General features: G+C 40.4%; 2 protein-coding genes across 2 annotated transcripts; one reads left to right on the forward strand and one right to left on the reverse strand.

The window, feature by feature from the left end:
- Positions 1–74: 74 nt before the first annotated feature.
- yy1a (YY1 transcription factor a) lies at positions 75–3,201 on the forward strand. The gene is made up of 5 exons (XM_024270610.2): positions 75–699; positions 1,698–1,848; positions 1,945–2,005; positions 2,082–2,240; positions 2,334–3,201. The coding sequence occupies exons 1-5, from the start codon at positions 204–206 to the stop codon at positions 2,514–2,516; spliced, it is 1,050 nt and encodes a 349-aa protein (XP_024126378.1). The 5' UTR covers positions 75–203; the 3' UTR covers positions 2,517–3,201.
- A 344-nt stretch (positions 3,202–3,545) lies between these two features.
- On the reverse strand, positions 3,546–10,962 carry tpp1 (tripeptidyl peptidase I). Its single transcript, XM_024270598.2, has 13 exons — positions 10,888–10,962; positions 10,453–10,527; positions 9,985–10,124; positions 9,757–9,907; positions 9,297–9,418; positions 9,029–9,198; positions 8,754–8,952; positions 7,046–7,234; positions 5,502–5,574; positions 5,304–5,424; positions 5,050–5,211; positions 4,198–4,323; positions 3,546–4,080 (listed from the first exon to the last, which is right to left on the reverse strand). Exons 1-13 carry the CDS (start codon positions 10,896–10,898, stop codon positions 3,940–3,942), a joined length of 1,680 nt encoding a protein of 559 aa, XP_024126366.1. The 5' UTR covers positions 10,899–10,962; the 3' UTR covers positions 3,546–3,939.

The raw sequence follows: 10,962 nt of genomic DNA on the forward strand, positions 1-10,962 counted from the left end.
TTTTTATGGATATAAATCTGTTGAGGTTTGCAAATCTTGTTGAACCACCAAATCACGCGAGATTTCAAAACTGGGGCATTGTGGCAACGAGAGTTCCTTGTGAAGAGTTGTTATCGGGGAGGGAGGAGAAAGGCTGAGCGTATACGGGCAGGAGTGGGGGACCTGACAGCACAGTAATAAGTACAAAGACTAAATTAATAATCATGGCGTCCGGGGATACCCTGTACATAGAAACGGACGGGTCGGAGATGCCAGCCGAAATAGTTGAACTGCACGAAATTGAAGTAGAGACTATCGAAACCACTATTGTCGGAGACGACGGTGAGCACCAGCCGATGATCGCACTCCAGCCGCTTGACACCGACGATCCCAACGCGATCCATCCGCACCAGGAGGTGATTTTGGTGCAAACGAGAGAGGAGGTGGTAGGCGAGGATGATTCGGATTTGCCCGCGGATGACGGTTTCGAGGACCAAATTCTCATCCCAGTTCCCGCCGTGGAAGAGGACTACATTGAACAGACCCTGGTTACTATTGCAGGGAAAAGCTCGACAGGCCGCATGAAGAAGAGTTCAAGCGGAAAGAAAGCAGGCAAAAAGAGCTACTTAACCGGCGGGGAAATGGGCCGAAAGTGGGAACAGAAACAGGTCCAGATAAAGACTCTGGAGGGAGAGTTTTCTGTCACTATGTGGGCATCAGGTAAGTTGGGAGTGAAATCTTGCAAGCTGGTCAGCTGCTTTGTTCTCGGCGTGTGTGTCGTGTGACTGGGCCTCGCTGAGGCCTGCTACTCCGACAAAGAAGGACTCGTTTTCTCTGCTCCGAGCCTCTTAAATTCCATTTGCAATGTTTTTGTTTTTATGGGAAGCCATGTTTTATGTGTCAATGGGCGCCGCCATATTTCCTCGGTGTAGAAAGTATGGCGGCCCGAAAAAATGGCGTTTATTTGGCCGACGAAGATGGCGGAGACAGTGGGAGCGAGTGCGGGTCTAGGCCGCTGTGGCGCAGTTCAGTTAGCAGGAGCAGGCAGGGGTGGTGCCTTTAGGAACGACTCGGATTTTCGAGCGCCCAAATTTTTGTTGCATTAAATGTTGTTTTTATTCATACAATACATATTTATTTTATCACCTAGTACAGAAACGTAGATTTATTGAGTTATAAAAGATGTTTTAGCACAAATGTAAAACGATATATTAAAATTATTTAAAGAATCGACTCGTTACTTAAAATAATTTCTAAAACGTGGAATTTATAGCCATTATATTGACTTTGATGTATTAAAAGTTTAGAATTTCTAAATTAAATTATCTTAATGTGTTCACAAGAATAGCTTCCAGCATTTTTTGTTTTTGTTGGTTTTCTTGCGCAAATTGTATATACTCGACCTTTATTTTGAAAAATAAAAAGGATTTTCAAATTAGAAGCTTTTTTTTTTTTACTGAAACTGTGTTCAGTACTTTTTATATACTTTGATTTATAAAGTTAATTAAATAAATAGTTAATTATTTTTTTAAACCCATGACTGTTTTTGAATATGCATGTAAAATGTTTATAGAATACATAAAAAAATAATTAAGTGGATTTCACTGTGGGCCCTAATAAGGATTACTTTTAGCCAAAAAAAAAAAAATCTCAACTAAATTTAATTTAAAACATTACAGCAAACATGTTTAAAAAAAAAATGTTCCACTTTCATTTAGATGACAAGAAGGACATGGACCACGGGGACCAGATCACAGGGGAAAACTCCCCGCCGGATTATTCGGAATACATGACTGGAAAAAAGCTCCCCCCTGGAGGAATCCCGGGCATTGACCTGTCAGATCCTAAACAGCTGGCGGAGTTTGCACGGTCAGTGAATGGATTTCTAGCTGCAATTCCCGTCAGAAAAACACACAGTACACATTTTTTTGATTGTGTTTTAACTTAATCAAAACTGCATTTCAGAATGAAACCAAGAAAAATTAAAGAAGACGACGCACCGAGAACAATTGCTTGTCCGCACAAAGTGAGTGTTGCACACCAACATTTAATAAATCTTTTTGCAGATGATTGTGACAGCTTTTTTGCTCCTTTTCCTTCAGGGATGTACAAAGATGTTCAGGGACAATTCGGCGATGAGAAAACATTTGCACACTCACGGGCCTCGTGTGCACGTTTGTGCGGAGTGTGGGAAGGCTTTCGTGGAGAGTTCAAAACTAAAAAGGCATCAGCTTGTACACACAGGGGAAAAACCTTTCCAGGTGCGTTTATATATATATATTTTTCCTATCTTATAAATGTGTCATCCGGGATCCAAGAAGCCACAAGTGATCGTTTTTTCTTTTTCTTTTCAGTGCACGTTTGAAGGCTGCGGCAAACGTTTCTCCCTGGACTTTAACTTGCGCACGCACGTGCGCATTCACACTGGAGACCGCCCGTACGTCTGCCCCTTTGACGGCTGCAACAAAAAATTTGCCCAGTCGACCAACTTGAAATCTCACATCCTCACACACGCCAAAGCAAAAAATAACCAGTGATCCAGCCGAGGCCGACCCCGTGGAGCGTTCGACCTCCACCTCTGCTCCTCACAGACTTCTGCTCAATGGCCTGCTTTGTTGTGAGACAAGTCCCTTTGTATTGACTCTAGGTCCAACAGGAAAAAAAAAACTTTTTGTGGACTCTTTGATAACACAAAAAATGTGACAACCTCAACCTCTCTGGTTTGGCCTTCCTACCTTCTGCTCTGCCTGAACTGGTCTTTTTTTCCTATGAAGATGATTTATTAATTCATGAATTGACACCAACAGTTAAACAATATTCATATTTGAAAACAGCAAGTTGAAATTGTTTAGAATTTGCATCGACAACTTTATAGTTTTGTATTTGTCCCTAAGTGTGCATATTGTACACTGTTTGACATAAGCTTTGTGGTGAACCCAAGAGGAGGTTTCACATGTTTTACCCTCGGTCAACTTTACCTTCCTTCATTTTTTTTACAACTCAATAATAGCCATGTGTTTTTCCAATAATGATCAGTGATTAAAACATTTTTCCCAGCAGCACCATCAAGAAAAACTAGTCTTTTTTAATTTTATTTTTTAATGTCTAAAAACTATCAAACTTTTTAAAATAAAAAAATGAATATAAAACAGATTTAAATTCTTTTCATTTTATTGTAATTCAAACAGTATCTTAACAGTAGTTTGCCAACATTCTCAAAAATAAATGGAAAAAAATAAAACATAAAACAGCTGATTTTTGAATTTCAAACACTTAAAATTGTAGTTTAACAGTTTAAAAACAAAAATGCTGGTTGGTAGAATATTCTTAAATCAATATTTGTGCATCGTGTTCATTGTCAGAAACTGAATTGTTTAAAAAAGTTAAAACATGAAGACATTTTTAAAACATGTCTGCACTAAAAACACTTCCACATTGTGAGCTCATCCCTGCAGATTATTATGGCAAACGGGCCTTTTACCAACACATCTTACAGTATCTCAGATATTTCTATGTACTAAAGTTTCTGCTAATATAAATACTCTTCATGAGACAGGATGGAAGTATGCAGCTTAATCTTTAGGTTTTATTGCATGATAAAAACTGCATTTGCCTTTAAAAGTATCCAAATACATTCATTTCAAGAAAAATATCAACCAGATTTTTTTATACATCATAATGTGGTAAGAGTGGACTGTGATGATTTAATTTTAAAACTTCCTTTTTTATGTAAATGAGTTTTAAAAAGCAGTTTGAAGACTTTTCTGAAAATGGAGAAACAGAAAACTTAAAATAAGTTTAAATGGTGAATAAAATCCTTGAGATCAAAATCACAAAACAGAAAGTTGGAACTTCACTGTCCTGCTTTAAAGCATTAGGCACCAGATAAAAAAAAAAAAAAGAAAAAATCTGTATTTGCTCTTAGAGCAGATATGCTAGTTCCCCTTCAGTACTTCCCCTTTACTTAGTTAAGAGGGCAGCCAGCAGCTCGGGGTAGTTTGGCGTCCCCCAGCCGGTGACGGGGTCCCATGACGGAGCAGCACAGAAACCCTTCCCCTGAACCTGCTCATCCAGACAGCTCAGGTGACAACCTTCAGTCACCTGCAAACAATCACAGGTGCTAAGTCAGCAAAAAAGATACAAAAAAAAAACGACTTTCAACCAATGTGGGAAGAAAACATTTGATTTGAAATATGTCTGAGAGGAAGTTCAACTCACATCAAACAGAGCCTGTCCCTTCAGCTTGTAGAGGCGGGGGTTGAGGAAGCCCAGGGCGGGGAGGCCCTTCAGCAAACGCTGCCCGTTGATGAGCGAGAGCATTCCTCCGACCACGGGGGTGGACGCCTGCCGGGCGGACCGATATTTGATCCACATATAAGTCAGGTTTCAGTAAAATGAGTTTTGCTAGTATTACATCTAAATGCATTAAAGAAAAGCTTCCATGATTGGATTGAGGGAAAGACTGACGTTTGTGTAAGACTACGATCACACCGAGCATGTGACGCGCCGTCAAGAATGCCCATGTGTTCACACTGAGGGGAGCTGGTGGCAGACAAGATGGCAGCTGAAAATCATTAGCCGGAAGGAGGTTCAGAACTGGGACATGAACACACACCCGGCACATTTGGGTCAAAAATACTCTTGTTTATAGTCGAAAAAAACAGTGTTTTTTTCTACATTTTTAATAATCCTGAAACCGTTTATTCACATTAAAACGTTTTATTAAAAGTGGCTAAAACTCTAAAAATCTTGTGGAATTTCCGTTTCGGGCTAATGATTTTCAGCTGTCATTTTGTGTGCTACCAGGTCTTGTTCACACTGGACAAGCAGGAGGGGGCTTCTCCTACTTTTTCTGTAAACTAGTGAATGTCTGCCGCCTACACCTGGAAGAGGTTTGGAGCAAATATTGTGAATCTTGCTGCAGACTTTGTCTTTTACAGCTCTATTCCGACTTGTCATTGAAAGTGGTTGCAGTGTGAACGTAGCTTTTAAAGCAATAATAATTTCCAATAATTATCAGATCAGCTGCTTCACAAAAGCTTCAGATGTAAAGAAAGATCAATCTTTTACCGAGGTGCCCGACACCCAGGGGATGGGCACTCTGTTGCTGACCACCCAGTAATTGTCCGACAGGGCCGCCATGTCTGGGTAGGCTCGACCGCTGGTGTTAAAGTAGGACTGAGGAGGGAGGGTCGCCTTCACAGACTTCAGGTAACCTTGCACCGCGCTCACCTGGACATCATGTGTTTAGTGGTATCAGTGCAGAAAAACCTGATCATTCTGGATTAATGGGGTTGTTACTGATAATAATCTGACGTAATCACCTGGTAGTCAGGCATCTTGAAGACGTTACTGAAACCGCCTCCACTGATGTAGTCTGTGACTTCATATGTGACCTTGTACGGGTTCTTGAATGATGTTCCTCCAACTGTGGTCACATAAGGGCTGAAGGGAAATTACAGGTATTTATTTATATACCAGAACAGTCGGATTGTTTTGAAATTCCCTTTTTTTTTTAATACCTTGATGCTGGAAAACTGGGCCTGAAGGAGTTTTTTTCTTTACCCAGATGTCTGCATCCAGCTCCACTGTCGCCTGCAGATGACAGAACAAAGAGACGATATTTAAAATGACGTAACGGACGGTCACACAGTCGATCCTATTGACATGCAGCTGCTTATGGAGTACGGTTACATGTCAAAAATAGAGTCACAGGACAGGAGGTTGATGAGTTTTTTTCCATCTTCCCAACAAAAGGGAGTCAGATAACGCGTTACCGTGGAAACTAATTGTACTTTCTGTTATACGATCAGTACACTCTCAGTCTTTTATGTTCAGCGCCACTTGAGACATTTGTTTTTGAATGACATGATTAGAAACTGAGACAAAAACAAAGCAGAAAGGTGAGATCACAGGAACTACTGCAACACAGGTCACAAACTGCAAAACACATAACTTTGTACTTGCGTGACGGGCTAAAAACTTTGGCAGATTTTACACATCGTAGTAAAACTTTTTCTTTAAAGTGGTCAATAATTCTCTGTGTCATGTTCCTGCAAAGAACTTAATGCGTTCAGCTTGCAAAATTGACAATCTTCAATTTTTTTTATTATTCTATTGTACTGGACTACATTTTTCATGAAGGTTTGAACTTAAACAAAAGAGCAAAGTTTGAATATGAACATGCTTATCTCAGAAAAGTGGATAAAGTGTGTAGTGAGGAGTTTTATAGCCTTAAAACATCTACTTTTATTGCAAAAAATAAAGATGACTACTCGGCATATTTCACTTATTGATGGTTATTTTCAAAACTTAATGTTAAATGAGGAACAACTGTACTTTCGCTTGAATTAACACATCAAATGTCACCTTGTAGGACAGATTACCAACAAGTAGCAAATATATTCAAAACCAAACAGATACTTTAGGGGTCGGGTAATGTTTTCACATCAGAGATGAGGAGATTCTGTATCAAGGATCATGTGTTCTAATATTAACTCATCATTGAGACTACAGTGGCCCTGAAGTACAAATCACACTAACAAATCAAAGATCTAAAACATATTAAAGATCATAACTCATTTTAGAAAGCAAACCAAATAAAAGCATAAAATTTTAGAGATTAAAACAAATTTCCAAAAATCAAACATACTAACCAGTATTCCAGTGTGTGCAGCCCTAGCCCAAAGTTTGATTTATTTAAATGAGCAGCAATTTTAAAAACGATTTTACTGTATTTTGATATAATTCAGAGGACTTTTATTTTGAAGTTTCCCCTGTTTTTATCATTGGATATATATTTTCTTAAATTTGAGAGGTTTTTAGGTTTCCATGTTTCAATTCTTAAATTTACAGAGATCCCACCAAACTGTTTCCTCAAAGAAATACTGAATTTCCCTATGGGGATCAATAAAGTTGATTGTAATTGTAAATAAAGTTTTTCTTCACGGGGTATGCAAAGTTTCGGTGTGTGGTTTGCTCCGACTGCCATTCAAGCTAGAACTGACACTGACCACAAACATGCAAAGGTTTGTGAAAACGCCGTCACCCCTCCCTCGCCGCTGACCTGAGGCAAAGAGCAGGGAGATCCCTCTGACGCCAGCCTTCATGAACTCCATGTTGATGCGCGTCATGTAAGCGGTGGACAGGCTGTCTTCATCGTCGCCGTAGCTGATGGTGTGAACCCACGGCAGGTCGGACATGTTGCTGAGCAAGACCATCCACTGCAGGAAGGGCTCCTGGGATTCATGACGGCCTGAAACCAAATAACAAGACAGGAAGTGAATATCCTAGAAACAAAGATCATTTCTAGAGTCTTAGCTTCTTCCACCTCGTTTGATATTTCATATAAAAACAGATTATTCCAATATAATTCAACAACACAGATATATACAGTGAAGCAAATAAGTATTTGAACATCTGTATATTAGCTAGATTTCTGATCCTCAAAGACCTGTTGGTCCACCTTTACTTATCTTAAATTAGAACCATCTGTTTGAGGTCGTTAGCTGCATAAAGACACCTGCCCACCCCGTACAATCAGTAAGACTCCAACGACTAACATGACCAAGATCCAAGAGCTGTCCTAAGACACCAGAAACAAAACTGTAGACCTCCATAAGACTGGAAATGGCTATGGGGCCAAGTAACTTTGTGAAAAAGATCCACTGTTGGAGCAATTATTCGAAAAATAGAAGACATGACTGTCAGTCTCCCTCAGACTGGGGCTCCATGCAAGATCTCACCACGTGGGGTCTTAATGATCCTAAGAAAGGTAAGGAATCAGCCCAGAACTACAGGGGAGGAGCTGGTCAATGACCTAAAAAAAAGAGCTGGGACCACCGTTTCTACGGTTACTGTTTGTAATATACTCAGACCTCTTAGTTTGAAAACATGTATGGTTCCCCTGCTTAAACCAGCACATGTCCAAAGTTTGCCATTGACCATTTGGATGATCCAGAGGAATCATGGGAGAAAGTAATGTGATCAGATGAGAAAAGAATATAACTTTTTGGTCTTAATTCCACTCGCTGCATTTAGAAGAATGATGAGTACCATTACAAGAACATGGGGGTGGTAGCATCATGCTATGGGGGTGTGAACTGTATTAAAGAGAGGATGACTGGGACCATGTGCTGCGAAATTTTGGTTAACAACCTCCTTCCCTCAGTTATTCAAGATGGGTTGTAGCTGGGTCTTCCAACATGACATATGCTTCTGTAAGAAGCATATGAAGATTCCGGAATAAGCCTAGGCAGTCTCCAGACCTAAACCCAAAAGAACATCTTTAGAAAGAGCTCAAACTCTGTTTCTCAGAAACCTGACTGATCTAGAGAAGATCTGTGTGGGGGAGTGGGCCGAAATAACTCCAGCAGAGTGTGCAAACCCCGTGAAAAACTACAGCAAACATTTGACCTGAGTAATCGCCAACAAATATTAACGCTGATGTCGTCAGGTGTTCAAATATGTATTTGCAGCAGTGACATACAAAAATCCTGAAATGTGATTTTCTGATTCTTTATTTTAGAATATGTTTAAATTTGTAAATGTGTTGACTTTGACAGTAAATGGGCATGATCTGTGGTTGATGTTGAGTAAATGAAAATAAATAAATGTCTTTCAAAGTGGAAATGCACTTAAGATGAAAAATTCAGACCCCTCTGTGACTTCTAAGCACAAGAACATGCAAAATTGCAGGGAGTTCAAACACGTATTGGCCTCACTATATGTGGATGTTCACCTTATTTTGTGAGATTGAAAGGAAAGTTAAAGACCTGGATTGGTGAAGACCCAAGTAGAGATGTTTGCTCCAGTGCTCATGATGTACTCCACATCCAGACTGGCCTCCAGACCCGCCTTTCCGCCCCCTTGAGTACCAACAACCCGATCCACCTGAGACATATGAGGAAACGTCCGGCCAAACAGGTTCATGAACTCCGTCAAGTCTGCAGGGTGGAAGTACTGCTCCAAGAACTAAAAAGAGAAGTGAAAACATTTTTAAAACAATGTAAACGTGCTTTAATGATACAACTCCCTCTGATATCCGTACTTGAGCGACAGCCTGACTGTTGTTCTGAGCTGACCCCACGTCGGCTGCCGTGAGATTGTAGCGAGCTCTCAGGATGGCAGGCGTCACTCCCAGATGCAGCCCAGCTTTGAAGTTCTGCCGTTTCTCTCGGGGTTCCTGCTGTTTGGGCGGGAAGCGGTGAAGACCTCCAACTGCAGGGTTTCAAAACAAACATCAGCGCTGACCTTAACCTAAACACGCAAAATAGTTTTGAGACAAAACATTTCATAGCTGAGAGCAAGATCATCACCAAAATCAAGGTGCTGGTGAACGTCATCATGAACGGAGTACGGAGCTGAAGATCGGATCAAAGACTGGCCGTCTCTGACGTAGTGATGGAACCGGCTTCCTTGCAGGAGATTTTCTGCAACCCTTTAGAGAAACGACAACAAAAGCAGCCTTAGTGTTAACAATAACTTCATAATGAACCCTAACCCAAGAAAAACAGCAGCTATGATGACTAATAATGTGCAATTTTAAAGCTGGTGTTCTGGCTCTAAACTCTGACCTAGATCTGATCTGGGATTTTCCATTAAATGTCATGAAATTTGATTTATAAACCACAAAAGAGGAACTGTGTCCAAAGACAAAAGGGAGAAGTTTTTCATGTGACACTTCAACAGGAATGAGGTCCTTTATCTGTGATGGCTGCGGCTTAGCGGTGTAGAAAGAACACATCCTCCCCTCCAAAAAAATAAAAAATAGCTTACTCTGCAGTCATGGTGCATTGCATAAAGTCCTGAGTGTGAACAGTGAGGCAGTTTGAAACCCCATGACTCTGCAGCCAGCGGCGCACCACCTTCTGGGTCATTTCAGACGGTCGCACAAGGGAAGCTACTTCCTCCAGGCTAAGATATTTACCTGGAGGACAGGTAGACGATGGGAAGTTGTGATTTGGAAGCTTCACATGAGAATTGTGCATGCCAACGTTTGCTTACCGTACTGAGCTGAGTCTGGGTCTGACACCAGTCTGAGCGTTTCCTCCAGCAGATGAACGTTCTGCTGCTTCAGAGCGAAGGTCAGCTCCAGCTCCTCTGACGGGTCCACTCGACCCGCATGGGTCCAGCCCTCTGGAATCCTGTAGATTAAAAAAAAATAAAAAAATCTTATAAACAGTCAATATTCTGCAGCCATCAGGTGATCTTTTACTTTTTTTTTTACCAATTATTTCACACCCAATGTTTTTAAATAAACAAAAATGTATAACAGAAGTTCTAAACATCAAAAAATGTGCTTAAAAATAAGAGATTATTGTTACTTTACTGACTTTATAGGGTTCTGCTCAGTGATGTTTACCCTTTCAAAATAAAGCTAATTTAACAGTGAATCTGGTTGTCTCAGGTTCACAATTTAATTTGAAAATCTAAAAAAAAACTTAAACAGCAAAACATTTAAATGGTGCTCACAGGACATCTTGATTATATTCCAGGTACCCGCTCCAAACCAAAGGGATGAATAATAACGGGATAGAGAAGAAAAGTCTGCGGAAGAAAAGAAAAACAACAACAATAAGTTATTTTATTGTGAAGAGAAATTCAGCCCGCGTAAACCCGGAAGCTTTGACAAACAAATCAAATATAAAAGTACAGTTTTTCACGTTCTGAGTCAAAGTGTGTCTTAACGAAAACGATATTTTTGACCACATATAAAACATTGCTTTTATGCTATTTACGACACTCCTGTGCTGGACTTTTAAGGTCAACTGCAGCCGTGAATGTGGGTCACCAAGAGGAAAACACTAAAAGGTTCCGCGTGGGGCTCCCGACAGTAAAATATTCAACCGGAACCTCGACATTTATTTGAAATACACGTTTTAATAGGATTATAAGAGACAGACTCACAGAGTTTTCATCACGTCCTTGGCTTTCACTCCTCGGCTTCTGTCGCTTACGCTGTGGACAGAGGAGTCACGTGAC

Source organism: Oryzias melastigma, linkage group LG22, assembly GCF_002922805.2.
Source record: "Oryzias melastigma strain HK-1 linkage group LG22, ASM292280v2, whole genome shotgun sequence".
Lineage (NCBI taxonomy): Eukaryota > Metazoa > Chordata > Actinopteri > Beloniformes > Adrianichthyidae > Oryzias > Oryzias melastigma.